This window comes from Anser brachyrhynchus (assembly GCF_964034855.1).
Source record: "Anser brachyrhynchus genome assembly, chromosome: 3".
Lineage (NCBI taxonomy): Eukaryota > Metazoa > Chordata > Aves > Anseriformes > Anatidae > Anser > Anser brachyrhynchus.
In genome coordinates, this window is record NC_137696.1 from 24,450,752 (window position 1) to 24,467,840 (window position 17,089).

Consider the following 17,089-nt stretch of genomic DNA (forward strand, 5'->3'; position numbering starts at 1 on the left):
TGTCATGTATAATGTATTGCATATGGAACCGTCATTGACATTATGGCTAAATGCTAAGCCACAAATAAATTTATAGGCAAATTAAAATCAGAAGATTCCAGGCAGAAAAGGAGACTTGACCATATTGATGCATACAGCTAGTAAATCTATACAGTAGTCAGATGGAATCATAACCAACCACGAACATTTTAAAAAAATACATGTGTGAAATAATGTGTTAAAATATTAGGTCCTAAGTTTACAAACACTCGTGTATATGCTTGACTTCAAGAGTGTGAGGAACTTTTGTGTGGTGAACTCTTGTGGAGGAGTGATGATGTTGGAGTGATGATGTTGAGGGCAGAAGACAAGTTGTGCTTGATGTTGCCAGTGGATTTGGTATTTGCTAGTTCAGTGATGTCAAGCCCCATATTTTTCCACTCTTGTGGAAAGTCTTTTTTTTTCCCTGTGTTAGTGGTATATGCTTTCTCTACTCATGTCATTTTGTTTTTCCTGTGAGTCAGTCTTTAATATTAATAGAAATTAATATAAATACATTAGAAAAAATATATTTTTAAAAAAAAACCCTTCAATCTGGTGAATACTGCCAGGATCCAATATAAAGGCAGTTTTACTGAAACTACCTCTAAGTGACTCTTAGTAACTAACAAAGTTAGTCTTAAATGTTTCTTCAAATCAGTGCCATTCTATTTTTCTCTTTTAGGTATTAGATGGGTATACCTTAATACTGCCTCAATGCTTGCTGCCCCTCTTTGTCCTTTCATTTACATGTAAAAATTCTCTTTTTCATCGGAATTGTATATTTCTGTTGAGTTAGAGGCTTTCAGTCTCCATAAAGCATGTGAATTCAGTGATCAGCTATCTTGTACTTCACCGATGTCTCAGTTGCTACCCATGTTTGTTGTATTTTAGACGCTATCCACTAAAGCCAATGACTTGATGTAGTACAGAAATGCTGAGTTGAGAGCTTTGTAGTACTTTGAGTGCTGGATATGCTGTCCCAGCTAACAACGCAGGTAGGCTTCTAGGCCAACCTATGAAGGTACTTCTGCATTGGCAGGTTTCAGGGATTTTTCATCACTTGCTCTAAGAGTGAGCAAGATGTTATGTTGTAGGGCAGTCACAGGTGTTCCCACAACTTATCCCAGCTTGCTTAGAGCTATTGGGAACTAAAATAACTTCACTGGAACAGCAAAAGACCTCCAGAATGTGTCTTGTATGTAAGAATATGGAGATTTCCTGGTATTTGGCTACAATACCGTGGCTCAGCCATTTGCTAGGAAGAACTGTATAATAAAACCTGTATGCAGTAAACTTTTAAAAATTCATCTTATTTGTGCAGTAAGAGAATAAATAAAGGTATGAATGTATGTTTACACATGTATTTGCATCATGGTCTTTTAAATACATATGTGTATTGGCATCTCAACAAGCATTACATGGCTTCACCTGGGAACCTACTGTCCATATCTGCTGACAAGTAAGTACATGTTGACAACTTGTTCATGCAGAAGCTTCACTGTATGAGCATGGTGTTGTGAAGGCAGAGTGGGGTCACATGAAAGAAAGCTTACTTACTAACCTTGGGTGAAAAACTTGTGCCTCTGTTTTGTCTGCCATTTGCATTCTCGCTTCTTTTAAGCCTCCTCAGCCACGTCTTCCCCTGTCACTTGTCTAAAAGATGCTGTTTCCCCTTTCATGTTAGGTAATAACACGTGGCACAAGGGTGGTGGTAGCTGAAGCCAGAAACAGAAATGTTGATGGTAAAATCATGGGAGGGTGAGTGACCCAGGACTGTCCTTTGTGCCTTCTAGAAAAACAATGAAAAAAGAGATGCATTTGGTGTGGCCTCCTTGAGGAAGAGGAGCGGAGTGTCCAATTTTCTTTCTTGAGCATGAAAAACATGGAGGAATTTAAAATTGCTGGTTTTGTTCATCAGCACTCTTAGGGGAAGAAGTGTTATTACTTACATTCTTAATTAATTTTATTACAGGACTGTCCAAAGGCCAGAGTATATATCTAGTTTGGAGCTCTACTGAACTGTTCATACATTAAGCTAAACAAATGTATGACAATATTTTTGCAAGGAGATCTTTATTTGCAAATCAGCTTGAGACTGGTAGGGGTTGAAAGGAGGGAGACAATTAAAGAGAAACATTAGCCACTTTGAGGAGTGTGCAACTTTTTTGTCCAATCCTAAACATTTGACTTGGACATTCTTCACTCCTTTCTCACTCACACAGGTTTCCCACATCTTTCATCCCTGTTACAGGTAGACCTGCATCCTAAAATACCAATGCCTAATAAGAAAACACATTTCTCTCGTCTGTTCTTGTTGTTGTTGCTGGCTAGATGTTGTAGTATGCAAAGAAGATATGATTAGAGAAAACTTCCTGTTCTGAGGATATTTGTATGTGTAACATCATCAACATTTGTGTAACATCAACTACGTGTATTTCCAAGGCTAAATTGTTCAATTGAGTGGTCACTTTGAGTGTTCAAGTTTCTGGATTATCAGTTCATTGAAATTATGATAATAGTACTGCAGAAAAGGCTGGTCATGCACTAGATATTTATTAGAGCTCTGTAGTGTTTACCAGTGGTTTATGAGCACAGGGCTGTATGACACAGCTGAGGCACCAATGTGGTTTTCAGCTGAAAAGAGGTTTCACTGAAAAACTCCATGCCAGCATCTGTTAAGGACAGATTGGATTTCTCCACTGCAGACATCAGATTTACAGTTCTTTTTTTTGCAGTTCTTCTGATAGATGAAAATGAGCATCTGGAGGCTATTGTTCAGAATGGAAGAAGTAGCATCGAGTGGCTTAGTCATATGCAGTAGAATTCTTTTTTTAAAGATGTGCAGGGAAAGAATTGTGGTATGCAGAGCCAATTATTCTCTCTATAATATTGAACACAGCTATTTCCAGTTCACAGTGTGCTCTTTGCTGGGAGGAAAATTGGATTGGCATTACATATTTTGTAATTTTATGGATCAATGTAACCTGCAAAATATGTAGTTAAAATGGTCCTTTTTTCTTTTTTTATTGTTCATGCACATATCTGAAAATATACTTATCACAAGGAAAATAATTTACCTTTGAGAATATCTGTACTAAGTTGTGATAGTATTGTACTTATGGTTATTCTCAGAATTGGTACTTTTTAACTGGGAAAATCTTCTCAAGATAGGAAGGTAATCCATATGTTTCATGAACAGCATTGTATGATATCCATGCACTATTATCTACCTGTGTTGAGGATCCTGCTTTTAAAATCTGATTAAAATTCTATTTTTTTCAATTCGACATGTATGAGACCATCTCTTGGTGTCCGGAGTCATGATCTTGTCTACATTCATTGCTTTTGTGTGCATTTTGCACAATATGTGTGGATCCTAAAGGCAGAAGTGTTTAAGCTTAGTCTTAGTATCTTTTTTGGAATGGTGTTTCTTTAACTAAATAAGCACACTAACATGAATCCATAAAAGTAACAGTTATTGTATTACTGGAGTAATTACGTTTAGTACCATTGTCTGGAGTAATTTTCTTGAAGTGAGTAACAAGAAGTGAAGACACATCTGTTGCAGCTAATTAATTATTTTGTTACTATATTACATGAGTGTAATAGGTGGCACAGAAAGAATAGGTTACAATTATGTAGAATATTTGTGCATTCTGTGTTTCCTGAGCCTGACTGCATGAGAGCCCCAACCCTACATATGTTCCTAATGGTTATCTCAATCAGAGAGAGCATTGGCTCACTCAACTCTACTTCTGTGACTTCCTCTAGAATGCATGCATAAACACTTCATTCTACTAGGAAAATGCAATTGGGAATGGTATTTCTTTTGAGAATGAGTTTCACCTATAGGCATTTCATTAAGAAGTTATTTCTGTTGAAACCTTTCATCTGTTTTTGCCATTCTAAACTGTACAACTAAGAGGAAGCTCAACTTGCATAGAACTGTTTTAAAAACATTTATAGTCTATTTATCATTTTAATACATTCTAATGTATGTAGTGCTGTAGTATTTAGCTACTAAATAACCTAAATTGTCAACAGTTCCATCTGGAAGAACAGTGAGTGTCATTCATTGATTTATAATTCTTGCTGTCTGAGTGGTGGCAATGCATTTTCTGTTATGCTCAGAATGCTAAAATACTTTATACTGATTTCAGGAACTATAGTATGGAAACTCCCTAGGTCCTAGAGTTTCATCCTTTTTGTTGGAGCTGATGTATGTTGGATCACAGAAACACAGGCAGCTAATCTTATGGTCTTTTTTTTGTGTGGAAAAAATAGCTGGTGTATAAGTTCTTTTGACTACAGCTTTAATACCTGGGATGCAGTGGGGATTTCATTATTGGCAGGTTAAGAGTTCTAAAGATTTGTTTGTGTTAGTATGCTGGATGATAAAATAACATCACATTTGTACATGATCGCTTAAAGAAGACTCACAAGACTTTGAGTCTTTGGTGACATGGATAGACATATGATAACTTTCATCTGTTCATGGTCTGTGTAAACAAAGAATTCATGTGATAGTTCTTTTTCTCACTAGTCACAAAACTATGCTGGAAAAACAGAATAGCAACAAGCAATTTATTTTCCATTTTTGTGCCTACAGATGAAGCTGTGACACAGCAAACTGACACAGATTGCTCTCACAAGTGTTTCTAGTCCTGGGAAAGAGGTCCTGGTTAAAGCAAGACAATCTTTAGACTTCAGTTAATAATAATTAACTTTGTAACAAGTAATTAGTTTGTTACAATTGGAGGATTATGGTGCTTTTTTGAATGAATAGTGTGTAGTGGAATTAGCTAATTGTAGTGGAAACAAATGAATTTAGACTGTTTAAATGGACTTTTCAAAAAACTTTCCTTGATTTCCAAGTTAGGTTTCACTCTGGTTGCTTTAGGAAATGAGATCCTGCTAGCAGAAGCAGTTGGAGCTACGATATATTTTGAGTGCTAACTTTTGCAAAATTCTATATGAAATTAAAAATTTTTTTGTGTCCATATTTGGACACAAACTACTTACTCTAGTTTCCTCATTCAGAATAAATGAAAAGTAAGGAATATAGATCAGGGAAAAGTGCATTTATTTATTCTATGCTTTGTTTCCAAGTTTGTGGTGGTTCTGCACGTTTCTGCAAACATACTTACTAGCTGCTACTATTTATCAAAAAAAAATGAAGAAACTGTTATGCAGCATTTCTCTTGCTATAAACTCTTCAGCATCAATAGGTTTGGTTATGTTGTTGTGGTTCTTCAGGTTCATATATTCCTAAATAAATAAGGAAACCTTTGGAAGGAATAGACAAACGTATGATGAGTAATACTCTTGTATTAACCTAGATACTTTGTCTGGGTTTTCACGTTATCCCATTAGGATAATACGTGGAATAATCACAAATACTTGTTCAGGATGGAAATGCTTGCAAACACCAGAAATTTACTAAATAATCGTGTGAACAAAAGCTATATATGTAAATTATTTAAGTGTTCTAAAAGACACTGATTCAGATCTCCAAAGACTGCTCATGAGCACTGATGCAGAATAATAGAAGTCTAAAAATTTTCTGACAAATATCATATTAGAAAATAAATTTAAAGATAATTAATGTAGGTTTATTTTTCAGTACAGGATTTTTTCCTCAAACATAGCAGAAGGAATTTTAGATTCCATGCAAATTTGCTGTTTCAAACTGGAGTGACTAATAATGGAATTCACAGCAACTAAAACATTAATGAAACTTTTCCTACAATTAAAGATGAGTCTGAGCTATTATTTGCTTATTTCTAGTAGTAATGGAGTAGTGTGGACCTTTAGTGAGGCCAAGAGTTATGTTCTTTTTTGCAATGCATTTGAGTGCTATAATAAAAATAGAAAAAAAAAATCAATCCATGTTATCTGCAGAAATACTGTTAAAAATATTACTCCTCTACCTCCACCTTACTTCTTTGATTTTTTTTAAGGTTTAATAATGTCATAGGATATACTCTAATGTAATTTTTTCTCATACCAGGAGCAGTGCTATTAAAAGTCATTAGGATTTACTGTCCTTAGATTGCATAGCTGCTGTGCTGTTCATATCTCTATAGGCTTTAATGTTTTATAGGGAGAAACACAGTATTATTTTATTCACGAAATGGTTTTCCTTGTTCAGTTCAAAGACGTATCGTGCCTTTGAAGAAAAGGGAGATGTTGCTTTTACAAGACGTACTGACACTTAAGAGGAGACAGGAAAAAAAAGTAAATTGATGCTTCTGTGTTTTAAAACTGACTTATGGGTGAAGAGGCTTGCCCAAAGTAGGAACTAGATCAAACCTGAATCCATTAAATCTGAAACTTTTATTTATACTGAATGACAGTAATATGTGATCCCCAAAGTGATGCCTCTTTCCTTTTCCAGCTCCACTTTATTGTTTGGCAGCAGTAATGCACTCCAGGACTTCATTTTTTTTCTGTATCTTTCCTGAGTCATCTTGAGCTTTCATATGGGTTGGTGGACACCAAAGGATGGAGAAACCAAAGGGCTTGACCCTGCAGGGTGTAAAATACCCATATGTAGTCTGGATTTAAATAAGACATAAGGCTTATAGCTCCTCCTAGCTTGTGGAGACCAAGGTCAGAGAATAACTGGAGGCATTTTGGGAAGGCTGTGGAAGAAGATTGTGCCTTATGCCTTGCAGCTGTGAGGGAGAAGAGCACTATACATCTGAGATGATCTCTTTTAGCTAAGTTCTCGAGCTATTTTCCATTTGATTTTCCTTTTATTTAATAAATAAATAACTTAGAGTTTTTCACCCTTAAGATATGGGATCTGTTTACACAAGAAAATAAGTCATAAATAACTTCCCCCACTTTTAAAACAAATTTTCACCCCCTTCAATTTCTGGAGAGGTTTAGCTGATGTGTTTGGTCTGAGATTGTATTACAACTGATCACACCTGATTTCAGGAGCTAATTCAGATCCCATAGACCAAGCAAGACTCAAAGAACTTTGTTTATGGAGTCAGTGCAGTGTACAGTAGCTGTTCATATTCCAGCCCAGGGTTTTGGGTGGTAGGAGAAAAAATTAAATAATGTTTGAGAAATATTTTTACATGTGGTTGGTTTTTATATGTATTTATTTTAGTGTTTCTTTCCCAAATTTGAACTGAAATATATTATTACAAAAATTTAAGACCTTTAACTAAAAGCAGTGTTCTGTCTCATGAAGTATTCTGTCCCATTTTGAATTTTTTTGCTAGGTGCAGGCTATATGATTAGAGATTCTGAAAGACTCCCCTCATTTCATATTAAAGAAACATCACAGCCTATGTATTTAAAAGTAAGCTGGGAAGGAAATGATTGCTCACGATTTTTACTACTGGCTGAAATTCTTGTCCAATGCAAGTGACATCAGCTTCTTTCAAAAGCAAGCTGGGCATGGAAACAAAATATTTCTGTGCTAAAAATGCAAACTTCGGAGTTTATTTGACACTGCCTGATAATTATATTTTTTATCAGTTTACGTCTTCAGAGTGGTTTTCTATGAAATTATTGTTCTATTAGGAATTTTTGGTTAGAAGTGCAAACTTTTTTGATAAATTTATCTTTATTCTTTTCAACATTTCCCCACCTTTGGACTTCTCTCTTTTCCAAAGAATTACATGACTCTCCACTGTGCTAGCTTACTGAGTGGCTTGGGTGAAGACATGGAATTAATCTGGAGGTTGGTAGGATGCTGGTGAGCCACAGAATTCTCAGATTCCTCTGCCTTCTGCTCTAAGAAAAAGAGCAGAAGGCTCTGCAGAAGTTTTTTCACTGCAGAAGAAAAAACCCACACCTGCATAGCTTAAGGTCTCTAAAAATTGCAAGCTATGGAAGAAGAAAATTAGTCTTTGCTCCTTTGAAGGATTTTAAATATTTTTGCAGTCTTGTAATTGCACTTTCTTCAATTGCCAGGATAATGACATTATAACAAAAGAGTTTTTTGATATGCAGTGTGAAATTCTGGGAAATTAGAGAACTTGTGACAGCATGATTTCCAGAATTGATTTCTGCCACATCACGACACTGTTGAAAATCAATTAAAAATCTGTTAAGAATTTCATTTGATAAAATATATATAATTTGTCCAACTTCACAGGTGTATATGCTGACAGTGTGAATATTTAAATGTTTGCTGAATAGAGATAAATTTAAAGGTATTCTTAAAGTTTAGCACATGCTTACTTTGCTGAATCAGGAATACAGCCTATAAGTAGCAAGAAGCTAAAATGTGAAGTCCGTAGAAGTCACTTATGCATGGTGGATCCTTTTTACGTTGTGTTTTTTTTAACATTTGAATATTAGTACTGATTATAAAGATTGCTTGAGGGAATGGAAAAACAAAGGACAAATAACCTCACACTTTCAGACACCTGATGGTGAGACACAGTGACAAAAACGTCTTTTTTAAAGTAATTCTATGAATTAAAATATTTAGCCTTTTAGAAATTTGATAATGTTCTTTTTTTAACCTTAGCTCTTTTGAGGAATTTTTTTCTTACTACACTGGTATATGTTAGAGCTATCTGTGTCAAGGCATTTGTATTAATAACAGTTATTTGATGCTTAGCAAAATAACATTTATCTATCTATATAGGTATGCTTTACATGTATGTATGTAGATATTTTAACCTTTTATCTTGAAGAGCCCTTCTTTCTGCCTGCCTTACTAAGATTAAGCAATGGTGTAGTTAGATAAATGTGCAATAGAGGATTTTCCCCTTACTATCAGTGTCACTCCCATCTCCTCCAGCCTGCTTGCCCTTCCCCAGAATTTCTCCGCCTCTCTGTGACTCAGAGCAAGGGATCTGGATATGTGAGCTGTGTAATTGTAGTTTATAACCAACAATAAACATAGGAGATATGCCTCGTCTTTCTTTTCTGTCAGAATTAAAATTGCAAAATATTTGTGTTTTTGAACACTGAACTTGTGAAACCTCTGTTAAGGTGAAAAAGGTTGTCTGAAGAACAGTTTAAAGCTACAAACCAATTTGCAACTTATCTACTAAGTCAACCTTCAACATTCATTGTGGCCAGCTGTATCAGCTGAATAGGGTCCAAGCTCAGAGTCTGTCAAATGTAGGATTGTGGGATTTTTAGGTCTTATCTTGAATATGTGATTTCGCTGAAATCAGTGTGGGATTGCAGAATATCTGTGCTGAAAACTGGTGGCACAGAGCCAGTTCCACCAGAGAAACTGGATGGTCTCACCATGGGGAACAGCAATGCTCCTGGAGAGGCAGGGCAAGTGGTGGAGACTTTACATATTTTAGTTCTTCATTTATTGATGTATATTTGCTGTTGTCCTTAACTTGTACGTGTTTTTGCCATGCTACTTGTAGGAAACAAAAAGGAAAGTTATTAAAGAAAAGCTTCAAGCTCTAGGAAAAAAATGTATTTCAGACTTCCGTTAAAGTTAGTGGCAGAAACTTACTTATCTATTTATAATTTTGTCAGTACATCTAAAAATCCAGTTTTTGTTTTTCTGTGGATCACCTGTGTCAACGTATTTTATCAATACATTGATATTTCTGATGACTTTAGTGCAGAATGAGTGTCATTTTATCACATTTGCTGTGTCTACACTTGATAAGAAAATGTGGGTAGTAAAACTTCCACGGTATTGTGAACTATTAACTTTTTTCTTTAAAGTACATTATTATTTTTGCCAGTTGTGTTAGTCACATTATTCCCATGGAGCAATCTCACCTGAAGGAAAAGCAGACAACAACAAAAAAAACACAAGTGGGAATTTCGGCTTTTGGAGCTGATTCAATTTTACTCAAATAAGAATTAGAGGTAAAAAAGGTCCAAATTATAACACAGACTACAAAAAAAAAAAGGAAAAAAAAGAATCAATTGGAAAAGGGACAAAAGTCTTTGGGCAAAGTGACAGCTGAATGAATAAGGAACCTGTACTGGGGGCAGAGCTATCTGAACTGATGTTTAAGCTTTTAAAAGGCTTTTAACAATTATTACCCAGTTCCTTCAGAAATTGCCTTAGCAACTGTATGTATTACTGAATATGGCAGCAGCTTCTGCGTTCATAACGCTGAGACTTTGCTTACAATGCTCCTTCGGCTCCCTAGCATAGCACTTTGACTCGAAAGAAACTTGCTTCCTTTGAATACTTATAGCCTGTTCTCAAGTTTTATTGATTTGATTACTGTTCCCACAGAAAGCAGATGAAAAGAAATCACCGAAAGGAGATTAGCTTCTGTTTTGTCAATTCTTGAATATTGCACATTTTTATTAATGTCAGTCTAGGTTTTCCTGTTCTTTTTCATAGTTGTAAAGGTAATGGAGATTCTTTTCCAATTTTTTTTCCCAGGCTTGAGCCAGAACATTAGAACCTTCAAAATGATAGATTGATATTGTTGTGACACAGAATCATGGACTAGTGCTAAAAGTCAAAATTTGTAGGTTGGAATCCAATAATACCAAAAGGAGAGCTGTGCTGAACGCTGATATTAAGGAAATAACAGTACCATGTGACAACATCCTTCCCAAATCACTGGCTATAGCTATTCAAAGAACAGGCTTCTAGGAGCTATAGTGACCAGTGAATAAATTTATGCCTAACTCATGTAAGATGGATTTGAGGTTTTATAACAGACCACAGTTTAAAACAGAAGTACCTGCACCTCTTTGTTATTGCACTGGGTGCTTCCTTCAGTGGGATCCAGATTGTGACTTCATCAACTATGTGCATACAAAAGTATTTCATTTTCAGTGTGGAAAATTAACTTGGAGGAGAGCTAGCTGCATGCTCCGAACAGGATCCACAGGCAACAGCTTGTGAGCAGTGGCTCTAAGACACAGTAACCTGTACGTGCATTTGTTGGAATTTATGTATGTATGTAACATAGAAACATCACGTTTTTATTCAAGTGTATTAATATCCCATTCAATCAAGCGTTCATACTTACAAGTAGTCTTTGTCTATATCCAGCCTTCAGATTACTTTGCACTGTGCTCTTGAATATGTGCGTGCATGTGTGCCTGTGTCCAGCACAAAGGAGAGGCCATAGCTGCACATATTCACAAACAGATATCTGGTCCACCTTGAACAAGTTTGGTGAAGGTTCTCAGATTTTAGATGCTAAACTTTCCTTAGTTTGGGGTCACTGTAGAGTCATTGCTTTGTCCTCATCCGCAGATTCAGTGTGAATTAGGGACCTAAATGCTATGGAGGATTTTGGACTTTTTTGTGCTTCAGTTACCTGCTTATGAAAAGGGGGAACATCAATTTTCTAGCTACCTAAAGATGTTGTATATAAAGATATATACATGGGAGACTCAAAATTCTCTTACACAATACTTACCAAGGTCATAAAAAATGTGATATAAATCTTTGTAAATATACACGTGTATGACATGGGCATACACCAGTGTATCATATTTTGGAGAGCAGGGCAGAGTTAGAAGGAAGAAAGGAAATAGGATCGGTGTAAAAATACAGTAGTTACCACACAGTGAACAAGAAGGTGCCAGTCTTAAATTTTCTGCAGTATATGCAGAGATTTCCACAGACAGTGTGGGTACTTGCAATACCTTCTTGTTTGAATATGCTCACATGACCATTATTTCTGCTAAAAGATATACCTATCTATGAATAAGTGCACATCTTTGTCCTGGCACTGACACTCTGGCATATGTTTAGATGCTAATCTCTGGAGCCTGAATGGCACTCTAAACAGGGGGAAAATACAAAATAAAAAAAACACAGCTACTAGAAATTCAACGAGGTACCTTTCATAAAGATTTCATCAGATAGCTCCTTAGATCCTGAAAAAAGCATCTTTTGATCTCTTAAAATCAATATGACATTCAGTATCAAAACACACTTTCATCCTTTGAAAAGGGTAATCACTGTAATCGAGCCGCATAGTCCAGCTGGATGCAGACCTACGGCAATATCACCACCCGTTGCACGGGAGCCAGGCACAGCCACCAGGCAGCTTAAGCTGAGGGCATGGCAGCCAGGTCATCTGGATCTGCCCTCTTGGTTCAGCAGCAAGGAGCTCAGCATCTTCTCAGAGTCTGTACAGTCTTCTCAGTATCAGGTTTCTGTAGTCCGTGTTCATGTAATTAAGGATGTGCATGTTCACCATGGAGTTTGTCTTTCAGTATTAACCTGTTGCATGGATTGCCCATGTAGCCAACCTTATGGCTGAGAGGAGTTTCTCATATCTCAAAATATGTGACATTATTTCTGTATCATTCTCACTGTTTGCTACCTGGTGAATGATGTCTTGTGTAATCTGAGATGTCAAAAACAATGGGAAAATATTTACTTGCTTTTGAATATACATTTTCTTGTTTGGAAAGAAAATGTTTAAAACCTTCCCCAGACCTTTCAATCCCACTTGAGCTATTTGATACTAATGAAACATAAGTGGTGACACTTTTCCAGTCAATTTTGCAAGTAAAATGTAGTCCTAGAACTCCCAAAAGCACCTGTAATCTCTCACATGAGAAATGCTTAATTGCAGCCAGCTACTTTCAGTAGATGCCCTTCTTTGCCCAGGAATCCTCCATTAAGGTATATTCATTTGGAGTCTCTGTTCGTCTATCTCTGCATTGAAAATGGGGATCTAAAGGAGCTTTCTGAAAGAACGAGATCCCAGTGAACCAGACAGCAAAAGGATCTTTTCTCTTTTTGAAAAGGAACTTAGATTTTTTTTTTTGAAACCAATTGCCAGTCTTCCTTTTAATGAAGGCTTGAATGCAAAGACAGTCTGATTTCTAGACCTGAACAAAAGTGTCTCTTGTCGATTTGTGAGAGATATAAACTATTGTCTCTCACAGGAAAAAAATCTTCAAATACTTTCTGTTTTGCTCAAAACCAATAATGTCCTTGAAGTTAGCACAAAGTTACTAATTTCTACTCAATAGTCCATCTGTTCCAGATAGAAAAGTTAGACATCTTCATCTTTGAAGTGTATCTAAAAAGAGAGGACACGAGGAAGAAAAAATATATCCCATCAAGTCTCTCTTGAGGTTCCCAAAAGCAATCCCCCATTTGAATCTTGGGGGCTGTAAGAGTTGTGGAGCTGAAACCATAGAATGTTATTTTGGTGAATGGAGCAATTAGTTGCAATGTATTTACTATGGACTTTTATTCTTTATTCACGTAGGCATTCGGCAAGCTCCTTTTAAAATGCATTTCTTGTCCACAGCTGCTTGTCAGAGACAACATATTCTAAACGCACAAAATCCCTTGGGTGTTAAAGGCATGCTAGGCATTTAGCAAGACATGAAAGGGATTTGGTGAAACTAGGAGGCAAATTGTGCTCCTGGTTATGGAAGGAAAGTGAGGGGGGGCATTGGGGAAGGGCAGCCTGCAAATGGTACTGACGTTACCTTGGGTGAAGCTGATCCCTTCTGCAAGATAAACTTTGTTCTGTGCTGCTCCTGCCCTATGCGGGGAGGGGAGGTGCAGGGTACGTGGTGGCTGTCCCATGACCCAGTGCCTGAAGTGAAGATTTCCTTTGGTTTTACTCAGCAGCAGCATTCTGCTGATTTTCCTAAGAAAGGAATAATACTTTTTTTCTGAGACAAAGCCCTCAGGAATTACAACAACCGTATGAAATATAAATATGTTTCCTCTCCCATTACATAAATGATGGATTAGCTTTTTGCTGAAGAAACCGAGAGAGTAGGATGTAAGGACAATTTGTGTAACTCGTGAAGTAGGCTGCGGTGTGTGGCAGCAGACTGTTATGAAACATGACACTCCAGGAAATATGATTAATGTGTGATGGAAACCCCTTGGCGGATCAGTTCACTGAAGCACATGTCCTGTCATGACAGTGCCATGGCTTGTACTGTGTGTAGTGAGCATCTGGCCAGAGATAAACTGTACTGCCTGCTGGAGTGTTATTTTTTTCCAGCAATGTGTTTGTGAGTTTTTTTTGAGGTATAACTAATAATACTAGACCTTCTTTATGTCGTTTATGGAAGAAAAGCATTTGTCGTTTTTCATCAAAAAACAACAATTTGCTTTTTGATGAAAAGCAACAGTTTCAGGGTAGAAAAAAAAAAGAGGCCCCATCCCTTTCTGAAGCAAAATATGCTTGTGATTTAGAGCAAGAATGCATAGAGCTGAATGTGAACTTCTTGTTCTCGTACCGATTAGCAGCAGATGAGAAGTATGCCACAGCAGCAATCATCTCTGTAATAGCTGTGGGATGCAAGGAAACTGCCAGTTTGCTTTATGAAGTAAAGTAAGAAAATTGCCTCCAGTTCTTAAACCAAGAAAAGGAAGAGCTATTTCCAAATCCCCCAATATCAGTTTTATAAATCTGGTGTATCCAGACTCAGGTTCTGAATTGCATTAAGACTCTGCAGGAATTACACCCTGGCAGCTATTCAAGCTCCTGTTGCTGCATAAACAGAGATATTTATGAAAACAGAGTAGCTTGGATCTGTTTGTCTCTTTTTGGTTGGTGATGAGCTAATTTTATTTTAAAACTCAAGGGTCTTTCCTGCTTGGTGCATGAAGGCACAGGGTGAACTCAGTGGAGCTGAAATTTCCTGAATTATAATAATCAGTAATTTTAGCTCTGGCTCCAAGTTAGGGAGGAATGCTAGGTTAGACTAAAGGCACCCTGACTTTATTCCACTTGACTGAGTCAGGCTCTTTTCATGCCTGATATTACTGCAGGGAAGATTTACAAAGGTGGAGGACTCCACAACTTGCAATTGATGTTTCCTGTAATTTTGACCCTTATATTTAATTTGAGAGGCTGTATTAGTTAGCATTTTGGGAAAATTTTAGTATCGACATCTTTTTTCTCACTTTTTTGTTTTTAACCTAACTAAACTCTATTGTAATGTTGCATTTATTGTTCTCTTGATTACTATTTCTAAACAGAGATTGAAGCAAAATATCTAGGAGTAAAATATATTCCAAATGTGTTTTATTTTTTCTTTAAGTTGAGTGAGGGGTAGGTCTCCTGTGTACTGAAAGAAAAAAGTTTTGACACAGCTTTGGTTTAGCTTACCTGCATAACAGAAGAATGAAAAATTAAGGTAATACAAATATATTTTATGAAGAAAATACATATTAAACCAATATGCTCAAAATAGTTAAAAAAATCTTATAAATTGGTGAGATATTCATTAAAAGTGCTTTGCTTTGTAGAAGCTTGTGATTGGTGTGCATGAATACTAAGCTATTTCAAAAAACAAAATATGAGCATGTTCTTGATAGAGCTGATAAATTTTGTCAGCTTTTTCAAAGGAAAATGGGATATTCATTGAATGTTTCATGTGTTTATATGAAAAGTATCTCTTATACACAATTTTAATATTAAAGATAAACTGAGAAACAAATGTCTCAATGACTTGCTAAAATATTTTGCTTTTTATTCACAAGATATCTTTTCTACAAATATCTTTTCTACAACAATGTTAATTTCTTTAAAAGCTTTTGCTTAATTTCTCCATGTAAAATAATCCCATTTTTTCTGAAAAGTTCTCCCTCTGGCCTCTTTCAAAGTGCACATTGTTGTGCTGAAAAGTGAAATAATATCAAATATACTGATGTGTTATTACTACTGCCCTGCTGCTCCCCCAAAACTTCAGTGGTGCTTTGGAGGAACAAAAAGAATTAAAATGAGGACTAATGCTCATGAAACAGCGCGACCTTGGACATATCATTTAAACATCAATCCTGGAGATACACTTGAGGGCATTTCAAAGATAGAGGTGTCTAAGGTCTTCATATTTTGGGATTTCTATTTAAAGTAAAACAGCAGCAATGGAGGTATCATGGGCATATCAAGGGTGTTTTTTCACAAGTCAGTGAAAATTATTTCACTTTTCAAATGGAGGAGAGCCCTGAGCTGTAAACTGTCTCTCGAAGCTCTGTTTGCAACAGTGAAAGAACCTGAGGCTTTAATAATGAGTGTAAGCGCTTCCATTGAATTTAGAGGTTCCTATTTTGCTCATCCAAATGGTTTCTTTCAGGCTGCTTTGCTCTGAAGCACAGCACACCCAAAAATTGTATCTCGTTTTAGAGTAATGCAGTCTGGGAATTACAAGTCCAGTAATAGATGTTTCCAGAAAACAGAGGCTAAAACACAAGTTAACCAATTCGTATTAACTACATGTATTAAATGTGGAAAGTTGTAATTTATAAGGGTATATGTGTATATATAAAAACATAAGATTTATTTCTCTAATGAAAGTTTTTCTTCTCCATACTATGTATACAATATTAAAAAAAAAAAAGCACAACACTTTAATTTAGTTCAAAGAGGATTATACAACACATTTTTTTTTGATTTTCCACAATGTTTACTGTATCATATGGTTAACCTAGTAGGACCTGTTTGCAACTGTTCTGTTCCTACAGTCCTTTTAAAATGTATAGTGTAATATATGTAATTTCTTTTTAAACATCTCAAGTTGTTTGTAATTTAGGCTTTGGAAACATCTCCCCACGCACACAAGGTGGAAAGATATTCTGTATCATCTATGCCTTACTGGGAATTCCTCTCTTTGGTTTTCTCTTGGCTGGTGTTGGAGATCAACTAGGGACAATCTTTGGAAAAGGAATTGCCAAAGTAGAAGATACCTTTGTTGTGAGTATGATGGCTGCTTGCTGTTCTAAGTATAACAAGCGTAACACACAGGGTATAGCTCATCCTTGTAACCAGATGTCTAGCAAAAGGTACGGAGAACATTGCGGAGCCTGTACATGTTGAACATTGTTAATTGAGAATTGGATGTGGTCCAACATTTTCTACAATAATGATGACTGGGAATAACAAGATCCAAAACCTCTTATTTTTTTGTTTTGCCCTTAAAGTACTCTTAAGCTTACTGTGGTGTTTACATTTAAAGACTATAATACAAACTGTGGTAGGAAATCACCAGCATGGTGAGATGGAGGAGTGGAGCTGTAGGGTAATGCATGGAAATTATTGCTGCTCTGGGTTGATTCACAGATCTTTGGTGTCAGTCTAAAATCACAGCTCTTAAAAATCTGTACACAGACATCAGCAAACCTGAGGAAACGTCAAAGCCTGTGGACACT

General features: G+C 36.3%; 1 protein-coding gene across 6 annotated transcripts in view; it reads left to right on the plus strand.

The window, feature by feature from the left end:
* The window catches only part of KCNK2 (potassium two pore domain channel subfamily K member 2), a 160,357-nt gene that overhangs the window by 110,912 nt on the left and 32,356 nt on the right, over nt 1-17,089 (plus strand). For 3 of the 6 annotated variants that reach the window (XM_080587225.1, XM_080587228.1, XM_080587229.1), the window contains one exon: nt 16,474-16,634. In XM_080587225.1, the coding sequence (XP_080443351.1) occupies nt 16,474-16,634 (161 nt within the window). Of the gene's footprint in view, nt 1-16,458; nt 16,635-17,089 lie in introns of all 6 variants that reach the window. The other 3 variants (XM_080587226.1, XM_080587227.1, XM_080587230.1) reach the window with 1 other exon arrangement.